We start from the raw sequence: 15,441 nt of genomic DNA, 5'->3' as shown, positions 1-15,441 counted from the left end.
CATGCCAGGCGAGCGAGCTACCGCTTGAGCCACACCACCAGCCCACCCTTTTTGTTTTTTGAGACAGGGTCTCACTAAGTTGCTTAGGGCCTCACATGCTAAGTTGCTGAGGCCGATCACGAACTTGTGATCCTCCTCTCTCCGTCTCCTCCATCTCTGGGATTATAGGCATGTGCCACTGGTGCCTGGCTGATAATAAAAATTAATGACAATAGCTAATATTTATTGAACACATAACAAGATATTCTTTACAAGGCCTTATGTAAAATATCTGATTTAGTCCCCATGAAAGCTCTATTAGATACGTATAATCATCACCATTTTTTTTTTTAACAAATAAAGGAAAGAGATCGCACAATTTATCCAATCCTACAATGTTAGTAATCAGTGGAATAACAACAATGTCAAGTAATGTCTATACTATGACAAAAGACAAAAGGCACATTCACAAAAAATATATATATATATTTGGAGGTGTGGTCTTGCTATGTTGCCCAGGTTGGTTTCCAACTTTTGGATTCAAGAGATCCTTCTGCTTTATCCTATGAGTAGCTGAGACTATAGGCTTGCTCCACTGTGCCCAGCTACAAAATATTCTAATTTGATCAGTTTCTATTTGGAAATCTCAGAAGTTTAACAGATTTTTGAGTAGTAACAGAAGGCCTTTCTACATTCATATTAACTTTTTCTTTTCTTTTTTAAGCATAGGTTCTCTGATGCTTAATAAACAGTGAGTGAGGCAAAAAGAATTTCCACATTTATTGAATTTTCTCCTGATACTCATATCTAATGTTCCATAATGAAAGTGACAAATCAAAGTTTTCTGACTTTAATTACATTAAAAATGATCTAATATTAAGCCAGGTGTGAACTCCACACAAAATCTTTTCTATATCCTTAACACGCTAACCAGTATGAATTCGGTAATGTTCAATGAGCTGTGAGCCAAGAACAAAGGCCTGCCCACATTCTCTGCATTCATAAGGCTTGATGCCAGGATGAATTCTCTGGTGTTCAGTAAGTTGTGAACTACGAATGAAGGCCATTCCACATTCCCTGCATTCATAGGGTTTTTCACAAGTGTGAATTCGCTGATGGTGAGTCAGCTGTGAAACGCGGATAAAAGCTTTCCCACATTCCTTACATTCATAGGGCTTGTCACCTGTATGAATTCTTTGATGTTGAATAAGGTATGAACTACGACTAAAAGCCTTCCCGCAGTCCTTACATTCATAGGGTCTGTCACCAGTATGAACTCTCTGATGCCGAGTAAGCTGAGCGTGCTGTCTAAAGGCCTTCCCACATTCCTTACATTCATAGGGTTTCTCCCCAGAATGGATTCTCTGATGTCGAGTAACTTCTGAGCTATGGATAAAGCCCTTTCCACATTCCTTACACTCATAGGGTTTCTCCCCAGTATGGATTCGCTGATGTACGGTCAGTTGTGAATGCTGTCTAAATGCCTTCCCACATTCTTTACACTGATAGGGTCTAGCACCTGTATGGATTCTCCGATGAACAGTTAGTTGTGAGCCTCGAATAAAAGCCTTCCCGCAGTCTTTACATACATAGGGTTTCTCACCTGTATGAGTTCTTTGATGCAGAATAAGTTGTGAATGTTGCCTAAAGGTTTTTCCACACTCATTACATTCATAGGGTTTCACACCAGTATGAAGTCTCTGATGTAGAATAAGTTCTGAAGTACGACCAAAGGCTTTCCCACATTCCTTGCAGTCATAAGGTTTCTCACCTGTATGAATTCTCTGATGTTGAACAAGGTGTGAAGCACGACTAAAGGCCTTCCCACATTCCTTACATTCAAAGGGTTTTTCACCAGTATGAGTTTTCTGATGTTGAATAAGGTGTGAGCCTCGGCCAAATGCCTTCCCACATTCATTGCATTCAATCAGTTTCTTACTGGTCCTACTGTGCTGAGGTAGAGTGAGAGATGTGTGATGCTCCAAAGTGGGGATGTTTTCAAAGGCGATTTCTACTTGCTTGAAATAACACTCCTGATTTACTTGTCTCACAAACTGCCCTTTGCATTCCCAGTCTTCTTTAAAACTGGAGCCCTGAAGATCGCAATATTTAAGGCTTTCCATTACCTCCCAGTTGAATGACTTTATTTCAAAAATATCATTTTGTGGAAATGCCTCATACCTGGACTTCAAGTCTGAAAAATAAGAGAAAAATAAATGTAAACTATTCTCTTCTATAAGAAATAAAATTCTATAGTAAAATAGGAAGACAAAATGAAAATAATAACTGTAAAAAGTATATGTTTTTATAAAAGTCTCTCAATTATTAAGCAATTTATTTCCTTTTTTTCAGTGCTGAGGATTGAACTTGGGGCCCTGCACATACTAGGCAAGCGATCTACCATTGAGTCATATCTCTAACCCTTATTAAGCAATTTCTAAAAAGCACAGGAAAGCACAAACATTAAAAGAGCTCATATGGTACCAGAAGGGACAAGAAAATATTAAGCCAGGGTTCTCAACTTTGATATAGATCAGACTCATTCAGGAAGCCCTTTAACAATACAAATGTTCAAACATCACCCCAGACTGAATTAAAATCTGCAGACTAGGGCCAAGGTGTGTGCATGTGTATGTGTGTATTTATCTATTTACTTATTTATTGGTACTGGGAATTGAACCCAGGATGCTTTACCACTGAGCCACATCCATTTTTTAAAAGTACTTTTTAAAAACTGCTGAGGCTGGCCTAGAACTTGTGATTCTCCTGCATCAGCCTCTTCATTTGCTGGGATTACAGGTATGCATCACCGTAGCTGGCATCTATATTTTTAACTGAAGTAAAATTCACATAACATAAATTTTCTCAATAAAACATTTTTTTCCAGGGCTGAGGTTGTGGCTCAGTGGTAGAGTACTCGCTTAGCACATGTGAGACCCTGGGTTCGATCCTTAGCACCACATAAAAATAAATAAGTGAAATAAAGGTATTATGTCCAACTACAACTAAAAATAAATATTTAAAAAACAAAAACAGAACATTTTTTTCCAGTGCTGGGAATTGAACTCAGGGTCTTATGCATGCAAGGCAAGCACTCTACCACTGAGCTATTTCTCTGGCCCCCATTTAAATGTTCTTGAAATGCACAACAGTGGTTTGTAGCATATTCCACTATCGAGTCTGAGAACATTTCCCTCACCTCAATTAGAAAACCCATGCCCCATTAAGCAGTCACTCCTCATTCTCTATTTTCTTCAGCCCTGGGAAATCACTCTGTGAATTTGCTTATCATGGACATTTTATTTCGTTATTTATTTATTTATTTTTGTGGTGCTGGGGATTGAACCCAGGGTCTGTGCATGCAAGGCAAGCACTCTACCAACTGAGCTATATCCCAGGCCCCTATTTATTTATTTATTTAGCTACTGAGGATTGAACCGAGGGGTATTTAACCACTGAGCCACAACCTCGGCCCTTTTTTATATTTTATTTAGAGATAGAGTATCAGTTGCTAAGAGCCTCGCTAAGTTGCTGAGGTTGGCTTTAAATTCACAGTCCTCCTGCCTCAGCCTCCCAAGCTGCTAGGATTACAGGCATGTGCCACCATGCCTGGCATGGACATTTTAAATAGATAAGGCAGCTCTATTTTATTGTTTTGTGTTTTTTTATTGTTTCTTGAGATGGTGGGGTTCATTATGCTGCCCAGACTTTCCTCAAATTTGAAATCCTTTTGCCTCAGCCTCCTTGATTGCTGGGATTATAGGCACGTGCCACTATGTCCTGCAACGAGAAGCAATTTTAAGAAAACAAGTTTTTCTAAGGCATAAAGACATTTGCAGAAAAAAGGATCTAAAGTTCAGGTTAAAAGGCAGTCACGAGGAAAGAAAAGGGCAAATTCCTTTTTGAAATGGGACAAATGAGAGAAGAAAGAACAGCTGAGGCCGACAATGTCTTTGCTCTTCACATCTTAGTATCCCAGGCCTTTATTCTGCAGCAGGGCTTTGAGCACTTTCCAACAATGACTCAAGTTACAGTTACCAGTTGCCTCACCTACTGGGCTGTAATCCCCATGGTCTTTCCCATTAGATAGCCCTTACTCACCTGGGTACCATGGTCCTGTCATATCATTTGCAAGTATCCATGGCTCTTTCCCTTGCTCCAATAAGGAGATGACATCAGGTTTAGAAATGGAAAGACCTGTTTATAGAAAAAGAAATAGGCCATGATGATACTGGTCCAAAATTGAAAAACAGTGCATCTGTTGCTATGGAACTGAGGAAATTGTAAGGAGGAAGGTGTGAAGGTTGTCAGGATAGTGACCCATTTTTAATTCCACAAAATGTGGGATAATGGGATAATGGGACATAAATTCAGTCAGAAACTTGTAAGTTGCCCTAGAAATCCACAATGAAGGAGACTAGGAATTCCAGAAGGCTAGTCCTGAATTATTTGGGTTAGATATCTATGGTTATTGTACTCCATTAACCCTCTCCTTCCCTACCCATCCATTCCTTGATACTAGTCCTTCTCTGTGCCAGGCCCTGTGCCCCACACAGCCTACTTATAAGGTCTGTATCTTCCCTACCCTGTGATTTCCCATGGGCTTGACAGATGAAAAGCATCAGCAGGTCAGCGGGCAGAAGGCTGAGTACAGGATATTTCTTAGCTCTCTCCCTCTTTCCTTTGACCTGGGAGTTCTGGAGGAGGCTACAGTTGCTGCTGGCTGGGCCCTTCTCTGTGGTTCTAGTTCTCATCGTCTCCAGTGGCACAGTTTGCTCTCTTTACTTCTTTGGGCCAGAGGTGGAAACAGCCAATTCCCGCTGCCGTAGTTCCTGGGTTCCTCGTTTCCTGTCTGTCCCTGTGTGATACGTTAGCCTTACCTAGTGAGACCAAATGACTGAAGTTCTCCAAAGTCACATCCCTGTACAAGTCTCTCTGGGCAGGTTCCAGGCACTTCCATTCTTCCTGAGAGAACTCTATGATCACATCCCTGAATGTCACCAATCCCTGAAACAATAAACCCATGCCTTACTAGTAAATTAAAGGACTTTTCCCCACTTTTTAGAAGAAAAATTTCAAAATACATTGCTTTGATAATTTTTTTTGTGTGTGTGCCCAGAGGTGCTCTAGAGTATTTTGTCTTCCTCCCTCCCTTGTTCCTTCCCTTGATCCCTCCCTCCCTCCCTCCCTTCCTTTTTATTGTTTGCAGTGCTGGGAATCAAACCCAGGACCTAACACATGCTAGGCAAGCATTCTACCACTAAACCCTTTGACCTTCCTTCCATCTTTTATCCCTGGTTTGAGGTAAATCTCACATATAAAACATTATAATACTTAACACAAAAATACTTTAATACCTAAATTTTAGGCCAGGTACAGTGGCACACAACTATGATCCCAGAGGCTCTAGAATCTGAGGCAGGAGGACTGCAAGTTCAAAGCCAGCCTCAGCAATTTAGGGAGGTCCTAAACAACTTAGTGAGATCCTATTTCTAAATAAAAAATAATAAGGGTTGGGGATGTGGCTTAAGTACTCTGGGTTCAATCCCTGGTACAAAAAAATAAATTAAAAATACATAAGTAAATAAAATAAAAATAAAGCCGTTAATAAAAAGTTATTGAGAATCCCCAAAAAACTTTTGTTATCTATCAATATTACATTAGAAATTAAAAGTGAGAGGGCTGAGATGTGCTCAGTGGTAGAGTATTTGTTTTGCATGTATAAGAACCTGGGTTCAATCCCCAGCACTGCAAAAAAAAAATTAAAAAAAGAAAAGAAAAAATACTAAAATGTATTTATTATTTAAACAATAAAGAATAAACCTGCTCCATGTTAACAAAAATAATATACACTTTATGAAAAAATAACTCTAAAATTATCAAAATCCAAAAATTTAGTGGCACTGTTTTATAATTTTTTTTTCTTTTGTACTAGGGATTGAACTCGGGGTATTCAACCACTGAGCCTCATTCCCAGCCCTATTTTATATTTTATTTAGAGACAGGATCTCACTGAGTTGCTTGGTGTCTCACTTTTTGCTGAGGCTGGCTTTGAACTCATGATCCTCCTGCCTCAGCCTCCCAAATCAATGGGATTACAGGTGTGCACCACCACACCTGGCTGTTTTACAGTTTTGTAACAATAGAATTACTTATTTTAATTATAATTATTAATACATATTAATTGTACAAATTGACAGATTTCCCCATATGAATATATTGTACTTTGATCATATCTACTCTCCCTATTATCCCTATATTTTGGTATAAAAATATAGTTTTTATTATTTTACAATTTAGAATTTATCAATATGTCAGAAATTTTTATGTAAAATTTCCAGAGGAAAGAGAAAAATATTGGATTTATCTCAAAGGTGCTCTTACCTGTATTTAGAAAAGGACTAAAAGAAACACTTTACTAAGTGAAATTACTTAAGGAAATTATATTTACTTTACAATATATCTGCTTTCCTACTGCCCTTTCTTGACCTTCCCTCTCTCCTGTCTGGTTTCCATCCCCTTCATTGAGAGTCCCTCTTCTACTTTCAGGTAATTTTTTCTTTTTTTGAGTTTCCACATAAGAGAGAAAACATGCAATAATGTCTTTCTGTGTTTGGCTTATTCTGCTTAACATGATTTCTTCCAGTTCCATCCCTTTTCCTGCATATAACATGGTTCATTTTTCTTTATGACTAAATAATACTCCATTGTGTATATATACAATAGATTTCAGTTACCTGTTGATGGGCATTTAGGCAAATCCCATATCTTGGCCATTATGAATAGTGCCACAATAAACATGGGTATGCAGGTATCTCTTTTATATGCTGACTTAATTCCCTTGGGGCATCTATCCAGGTGTGGTATAGCTGGATCATACAGTAGTTCTGTTCATAGTTTTTTGAGGAACTTCCATATTATTTTTCAAAGTGGCTGTACTAATTTACATTCCTGTCAACAGTGTGTAAGGTTCCTTTTTCTCTACATCCTCCCTAGTATTTGCTGGTTTTTTTTGTAATTCTCTTTAATGACGGGCTGAATAAAAGATAGTTGGACCCCCACTCCCACCCACCACTAGGAATGGAACCAGGACCTCAACCATGGTAGGTAATCATCACTGCTCAGCTAGTTTTATTTTGAGATAGCATCTCTCTAAGTTGCATAAGGCCTCTCTAAGTTGCTGAGGCTGGCTTTGAACTTGCAATCCTCCTGCCTCAGCCTCCCAAGCCACTAGGTGTGTACCACTGTGCCCAGCTGAATATATTCTTTGAGAGTATGAAGTATTTATAATTTATTTGCAGGGGGGGTGTTTACCAGGGATTAAACTCAGGAGCATCTGCCCACTGAGCCACATCCCTAGCCCTAATTTTTTGTATTTTATTTAGAGACAAGATCTTGCTGAGTTGCTTAGCACCTCACTTTTAGCTAAGGCTGGCTTTGAACTTGTGATCCTCCTTGCCTCGGCCTCCTGGGTCCTTGGGATTACAGGAGTACCACTGTGCACCCTGAAGTTTATGATTTTTTTTTTTTGAGATGAAGTGACATTTAAAATATAAGAAGGAAAGGAAGCCACCTACATCAATGGAAAAGATCAAACTCATTATCTTTGGCCCTACTGGATGATGGTATCATAAAGGAGGCTCTCATCTTTCTCTCAAGAGAAGACATTTCTGCTCCACTGGTGCTCACATATGTGAATGATGCTGGATAAGAGAGGGCCACTAAGGGAAACAGAGCACCATTGCTTGTTGAAGGGTTATGAAAAATAATATTCCTACAAGACAGGAGGGAGGGAAATTAGCCAAGCATCAAAACTCTCCTAGTAAATCCTTTCCCAAAAACTACAGGCCCTGAAGGAAAAGTGGATAGAGAACACTGGGCTCTGGACCCTGACTGCCCCCTACCCCCATTGCCAATTTTTTTTGTGTGGAACCAGGAATTGCAGGGTCTTGTGCACGTGAGGCAAGCACTCTACCACCTAGGCTATATCCCCAGGTCCTTGCCAATTAATTCTTAATGTAGGCATGGTAAATAGCAAAACTCTAGGAAACAGTGAATCTCAGAGGAAGAAAAAAAGCAGTGGATGGATCTGAGTATTCACTCCTTGAGATCTGAGGTCTTATCATTTCCCAGTAACAAGTTTCAAACTTTTTACAACTGCTTTCTTGAGTTAAAATTTTAACCTGCACAACTAATTCCCTGACTGTCTGATCAGCACGCCTGCAGTTTCCAATGATTAAATCACCCTCATTGTACCCTATAAAACTAAAACCCCCACTATAACCAACGGCCATTTTCGTGTCCCGAAAATGAGCCCTTATGGTGCCTGAGTGATTGAGTGCTCAAATGAATAAATGGCTTCGCTGAATCTGTTGAGGTCTGCATCCCTCACTTTGTGCTTACACTCATCCCTGGGATGGAGGAACTGCGAGCAAGTTACAGAGATGTTTCAGGAAAAAGAACACAAATGTTCATGTGATCTGGAGGGAAGAAATTACCCCAAGGATAGAACAAATTTCAACTTACCTGGGCCATGGCTTTTAGAACTGTTTGACCTTTGGTTTATCTGGACTCTTCTCCTGGACAATGACAGAGTCTTGAAAAAGCACAACAGGAAGAGAAGGAGTAAATCTCTGATAAACAGAGCTTGCCTCTCATGTGTGAAGCACTAGGTTCGCTTCTCAGCACCACATATAAATAAATGAATAAAATAAAGGTCCATAAACAACTTAAAAAAAAAAACGAAAAACAATTTTACTTCCACCGTACCTGCTCTGTGCTCCCACCAGAGAAGAATATCAAATCTCTGCTCCATCTCTCTTATGGATGTGCTCCATGGAACCTGAGCACATCCATAAGAGAGATTGTGGCTGAGATAGTCCCCATGTAGTTGATGCCAATCTAAGCTATGAATGGGACCTAATGTTTTCACCTGCTCCGAATCTTCATAACAAGAAGTTATGAAGATCATAACTCAGACTCACCCATTTTACCCTCTAAGGGATGAGGACAGCACCATTAGACTAGGAGCATAAAACATCAGTGTAAGATAAACCTTGAGTGCAAGACATTCCTAAATAAGGTCTTCCTAGCTTCTCTAGGCTCAACAGGCAAAACCTCTTGGTGCCTTAATGACTCTACTTCCTCCTTCCAAGTAAAAATAGGGCTACATCATTCATCACAGGCTCTGTCAAAGTTTCCATCCCCAGCTGGATCCACCAGATAAGGAGCAAGAAAACTGTAGCAATACAGGGATCTTACATACTACCTACACATGCAAAGTACTGAAGTCAGTGGAAACTAGTTTTAGAAGCTTCTGTCCTAGCACTCATTTCCCCTAAGCCTTCTCTACTGCTTTCCTATGGAACATACTTCCTCACTGACTGTGAGGACGGGCAGTGGCTGAGTCTGGAGCCCCGTGAATGGTAAGGTAATGAGAGTTTGTATTTTAACAAGGGTATTAAGGCTGATTTAGGGGTACAAGAAACTTCCCATGGTTGGGGCTGCTTATAAGGTGATTAATCAATGTGTGTATGTTGGAGGGGGCATCAAGGAAAATTTCTTTTTCTATTTAAAAAAAATTTTTTAGTTATATGTGGACACAATATCATTATTTTGTTTATTTTCTTGTGGTGCTGAGGATTAAACCCAGTGCCTCACATGTGTGTGGCAGGCATTCTGCAATTGAGCCACAACCCCAGCCCAAGGAAATTTTTTATAAGATGTAGGATATGAATCAGGGTCTAAAAAAAGTCAGAAGTTTAACAGAAAATGGACAGAAAACATTGTGTTCCTAGTAAGGTAAAGCGGTAAAAACAGTGGACCAAAAGTACAAGGTGTATTTGTAGAGCAAAAAAATAATACAGAATGACTTGTAGAGTTTGGGGAAAGGCCAGTACTCTCCAACATAACTTCCTGGGTTGGTGGAAATTTTTATATCTGAAATTTTCATATCTGTAAATATAGTAGCCACAAACCACAGTGTTACCAAGTATTTGAAATGATGCCAGTATGACTGAGTAACTCAACTTTTTATTTAAATTTAATTAGCTGTAGAATCTAGGGGCAGATAATCCTGGAGATGATACTGAGGACAAACAAGGGTACATGAATGAAACAGCTATCAGGGCAAGGACTAATGAGTTTCATCACTGCAACTAGCAGTTTCTACAGTGTTCAGGGGACATAGATGACCAATATGGTTTGCTTATGTAAAAGTTAGGTTTACACTCACTAATGAAATGGAAGGCAACTGAAGAATCTAAAAAGGGATCAATATGGCCACATTATTTCAATGGAAAGAAATATAATTGTGAATTGAAAGAACAACTGGGAGGTGCTTATACTTTTTCAAGCAAAGAGGGTCTGACCCAGGACAATGGCAATAGAAACAAGAAGTGGAAGGAGAAGGAGAGATTCAAGGTGTAAACAAGATGTAAAATCAACAGGCTTTTTTCTTTTTCTTTCTTTTTATTTTTTGTATGTATGCCAGGGATTGAACCTGGTGGTGCTTAACCACTGAGCCCCAGCCCCAGCCCATTTTTGTATTTTATTTGGAGGCAGAGTCTCGCCGAGTTGCTTAGGGTCTTGCTAAATTGCTGAGGCTGGCTTTGAACTTGCAATCCTCCTGCTTCAGCCTCCTGAGCCGCTGGGATTATAGGCATGTGCTTGGCAAATCAACAGGCTTTGAGGCCTGATTTGATAGAGAGGCAAAGAAAGGCAAGTCAACCATTTTTTCTAATTTATTGAGCTCCTATCTCAACTGGCATGGTTTTAGGCATGAGAAAGATAATAAATCAAGTCCTTGTCCCAGAGAATCTTGCAATCTAATGAGGAAAGAAAATCACCAAATAGGGCTAGGGTTGTGGCTCAGTGGCAGAGCGCTTGCCTAGCATGTGTGAGGCACTGGGTTTGATTCTTAGCACTACATATCAGTAAGTAAAAAAACAAACAAACAAAAAACCCCCCAAAAAACAAAAAACAATAAAGGTCCATTGACAACTAAAAAAATACTTCAAAAAGAGAAAATCAACAAATATTGACACTGATATTCCTATCTGGATGCCAGGTGGCAAAATTTCTCTAGAGAAAAACAAAGAACAAGGGGATAGGGAGTTTTGGAAGAATGGAGGGTAGTCTGAGGCTTTTTACTGAGAAAGTGACATGTATATATACAGTTCACATGAAGTGAGCAAGGAATGCAGATTAATGGGGTATGGGATATGCATTCCCAGGAAAACAACATTTTCAAAATCCTCAAGGCAGGAGTAGAGTGCCTCAGTCTGGGCACAAAATAACCGGGAGGTCACGAGCCACTTGTAGGTTCAAACAGGAACTACTTTATTGCCCGAACCCCATAGGAACTCTCCAGAACTCTACCGAAACTCCGTGAGAACCAACGGGAACTCAACGGGAACTCCGTGAGAACTCAAAAGTAGCAGGCACCCAAGGTAGCAGGAGCCGACTTATTGCTGGACAGAAGAGGCTCATATACACAACTGAATACACAGCTTGTTCAATTTAGCATCATCCAGTTACAGCAATCAGTCATTTTCTTAATAATTATACACAGCTTAACTTAATCACCATCATCTTTTTTTTTTAAAGAGAGAGAGAGAGAGAGAGAGAGAGAGAGAGAGAGAGAGAGAGAGAGAGAATTTTAATATTTATTTTTTAGTTATCGGCGGACACAACATCTTTTTGTTTGTATGTGGTGCTGAGGATTGAACCTGGGCCGCACGCACGCCAGCCAAGCATGCTACCACTTGAGCCACATCCCCAGCCCAATCACTATCATCTTAATGGCTCACTGGCATTACTTCTCAACCACTCCTTCTGGCAAAATGCCAGGCACCATCCTGACTTGGCCGTGGCTCCCAACAGTAGAGTTTTTTTTGTTTTTTTTTTTTAAGAGAGAGTGAGAGAGGAGAGAGAGAGAGAGAGAGAGAGAGAGAGAGAGAGAGAGAGAGAGAGAGAGAGAGAATTTTCAATATTTATTTTTCAGTTCTCGGCGGACACAACATCTTTGTTTGTATGTAGTGCTGAGGATCGAACCCAGGCCGCACGCATGCCAGGCGAGCGCGCTACCGCTTGAGCCACATCCCCAGCCCCAGTAGAGTTTTTTTGATCAATAAAGAGAAAGGGGTCAGGAGTAGCCAGGCGGAAGTATCCAAGAGGAATAGGGCCAGAAGCTCATCTGGTCACATAGGATTTATTGGCAACTGTTAGAACTTTGGTTTTTATTCTTGATAAGATAGGAAGCCACTGAAACTTTTTAAGCCAATGAATGGCATAATTTGTTTTCACATTTAAAAAGGTCATTCATGGAAAATGGGCCATAGGAAACAAGGGGCAAGCAGGGAGACCAGTGAGAAGAAAACTACAATAATCCAGGCAAGGGGTAGGGTGGGCTGAATTAGTGTGGTAGTCAGGGAGGTGACGAGACTGTTTGGATTCAAAAGGGATGACCAGATTTGCTTATTTTTAAGTAGAAAAGAAAAAAACAACAAAGAAGACAAGAAGATTCCAAGATCTTTGGCTTGAGCAAAGCAAAATATGAGGCTCTCACTTTTTAACATGAAGAAGGATGTAGGAAGAGTAGGTTTGGTTGGACCAATTATGGGTTCTGTTTTAGACCTCAGCACTTGAGACAGTTATATACCAAATGTGGAAATGTCAAATATGCATTTGACATGATTGTTTCTTTTGAAAATGGTAGAAATTATAGCATGTTTCATATTGATGAGAATAATTCAGTAGAGAAAAATTAAAAAGGCATGGATAGATAGGCCTTGAAATTATACAAAATGATAACATTTGTAAAAGCTGGCTTAAGAGTACATGTGAATTCCGGGTTGGGGATATAGATGAGTTGGTAGAGTGCTTGCCTGGCATGAACAAAGCCATGGGTTCAATCCTCAGCACCAAAAAAAAAAAAAAAAAAGTATATGGGAATTCTCTTTTTGTAGGTATTTAAGCCTAAAAGTAATTCAAAATACAAACTTTTAAATAAATAAATATTAGGTATGCAGGAAGCCCGGAAACCTTTAAGTCCACTTCAGGGCACTAAATAAATTACTCCTAGGGCAAATACTGGAAAGCAGTATTTGCCACTTAGGTGGTGGGGGTATGAGAGGGTGGTCCTGTTCAAGAGTTTCAGAAAAAGGAAAGAAAGGCATGCCTTGAAAAACAAGAGTTTCAGGAAAAGAAGAATAAAACCTGATACACTTTGATCTTGGCTGTTAGATATTTGATAGCATTTTTTTTCCCCTTTTCTAAGCACAATGGAAAAGAGTTAAGTAAAGGAATCTTAGGGCTGGGATTGTGGTTCAGCGGTAGAGCGCTCGCCTAGCATGGGCAGGACCCAGGTTCGATCCTCAGCACCACATAAAAATAAAGTCATTGTGTTGTGTCCATCTACACCTAAAAAATAAATATTAAAAAAAAGAAAAGGAATCTTAACTCTTTTCCATTGTGCTTAGAAAAGAGTGACCAGGACAATTTTGAAGGATCATCCTACCACACTGGGGAAGAAGATCAAAGAAGACCAATTCCAGTGTCATGTAAAAGGTGAGTTCCGGGCTGGGGATATAGCTCAGTTGGTAGAGTGCTTGCCTCACATGCACAAGGCCCTGGGATCAATCCCCAGCACCAAAAAAAAAAAAAAAAAAAAAAAAAAAAATGAGCCCTCTACAGGTCATAATTTTTTTTTTTTTTTGGTAGTAGGGATTGAACCCAGAGGTGCTTTACCACAGAGTTATGACCTTTTTATTTTATTTATTTTTTTTTGAGACAGGGTCTCAGTTGCTTAGGGCCTTGCTTAGTTGTTGAGGCTGCCTTGAATTTGCCATTCTTCTCAGTATCCCGAGTCTTGGATTACAAGCAAGAGCTACTGTGCCTAGTTTCAGGGCCAGAATATTTTAATTTCACAGGTTCTGCAAAGGGTCAGAGCATAACCACATATCTACTCTTTTTCTGTTTTGCAATACTGGTGATTGGACTCAGAGTTGCTTTATCACTGAGCTGTATCTCCAGCCCCACCTCCCCCCTTTTTTGAGACAAGTTTTCCCTAAATTGCTTAGGGCATCCCTTAGTTGCTGAGGCTTCCATTGAATTTGCCATTCTCCTGCATTAGGCTCCTAAGCCACTGGGATTACAGGTGTGTCCCACCAACCCAACCATATATCACATATTCACTTTTTTGTTGTTGTTGTTGGTACCAGGGATTGACTTAATCATTTTATTTGCAAAAAGGGTCTTGCTAAATTGCTGAGGCTGGCTTTAAACTTGTGATCCTTCTGCCTCAGCCTCTGGAGTGATTGGGATTACAGTCCTGTGCCACAACCAGCCATACATTCATTTTGTGTGTGTGTGTGTGTGTGGGGGTCCCAGGGATTGAATTCAGAGGCACTGGACCACTGAGCCACATCCCCAGCCCTATTTCTGTATTTTATTTAGAGATAGGGTCTCACTGAGTTGCTTAGTGTCTCGCTGTTGCTGAGGTTGGGTTTGAAATCGTGATCCTCTTAACTCAGCCACCGGAGATGCTGGGATTGCATACACTGATTCTTAAGACAACCACCTACACACCTTTATACAGTCACAATCATACACAAAGAGGACACACAGAGCCAGGCAATCTACTCACAACTGTGACACAGTTATTCCCTTATAGTCATAAGCTCTTCAAACCATCACCCCAAAATACACTATACAGTCAAAATCGCACAACCACACCAGGGGGACACACACAAACAGTAAAATTCTACATCACCCAGTCATAATTGAACATTCACTTTGGAGACATTCAGTCACACACTAGCAAAGGCACTCCATACTCTCATACACAGTAGCACACACTGTCACAGTCACCATTTATCTCCGTCACACAGCCCCTTTAAGGAACACAACAGGGATATACACGCACGGTGTCACCCAAGTCACCGGCATACGACAATTATACAGTTTACCACATACGGCCACAGAGTCATACAGTCGGACACCCTCACCGGTCAGTCACAAGCATCCAGGAACAAGGCAGACACGCACATACACGCAACAGGGACGCACATGTCATCACCCCTACAGTTACAAGGATTCGGCACCACAACACGCAGTATCACTCATGGATATATAAAAGCAACCAGACATACACCTTAGAGACAGGCGATGACAACCGCAAACTCAGAGGCAGCCACACCCAGTCACCTAACCACAAAGACACAATCAGAATCGCGCATTCTCGGTCTGCTCCCGCCTTCGCGCACAGACCCAAGGCTCCGGACACGCCCCGTCCCCGCCCCGGACTACCAGACCCCTCACCTTCGGCCTCCTCTGGTGGCGTCCGGGTCCTTATGGAGCTAACGATCTCGTCACGACGTCAAGAAAGACGTAACATTGGGCCGCTGTGGACTCTGGGAAACGTGGTCCAGCGCCAGACCAGCCATGGACAAGATGGAGTCT

The 15,441-nt window shown here is 40.6% G+C and overlaps 1 protein-coding gene across 2 annotated transcripts; it reads right to left on the bottom strand.

The window, feature by feature from the left end:
• Positions 1–206: 206 nt before the first annotated feature.
• On the bottom strand, positions 207–15,439 carry Znf565 (zinc finger protein 565). 2 transcript variants are annotated; one of them, XM_021721226.3, is made up of 5 exons: positions 15,301–15,439; positions 8,506–8,575; positions 4,565–4,986; positions 4,081–4,176; positions 207–2,173 (listed from the first exon to the last, which is right to left on the bottom strand). In XM_021721226.3, exons 3-5 carry the CDS (start codon positions 4,731–4,733, stop codon positions 906–908), a joined length of 1,533 nt encoding a protein of 510 aa, XP_021576901.1. In that variant the 5' UTR covers positions 4,734–4,986; positions 8,506–8,575; positions 15,301–15,439; the 3' UTR covers positions 207–905. The 2 variants fall into 2 exon arrangements, with proteins under 2 accessions (XP_021576901.1, XP_013221465.1); XM_013366011.4 differs by having other exon boundaries at positions 4,860–4,986.
• Positions 15,440–15,441: the final 2 nt, after the last annotated feature.

The sequence above is a fragment of the Ictidomys tridecemlineatus genome, chromosome 15 (assembly GCF_052094955.1).
Source record: "Ictidomys tridecemlineatus isolate mIctTri1 chromosome 15, mIctTri1.hap1, whole genome shotgun sequence".
NCBI classification, from domain to species: Eukaryota; Metazoa; Chordata; class Mammalia; order Rodentia; family Sciuridae; genus Ictidomys; species Ictidomys tridecemlineatus.
Note: the sequence above shows the minus strand (reverse complement) of the source record. Positions and strands in the feature narration are given on the sequence as shown.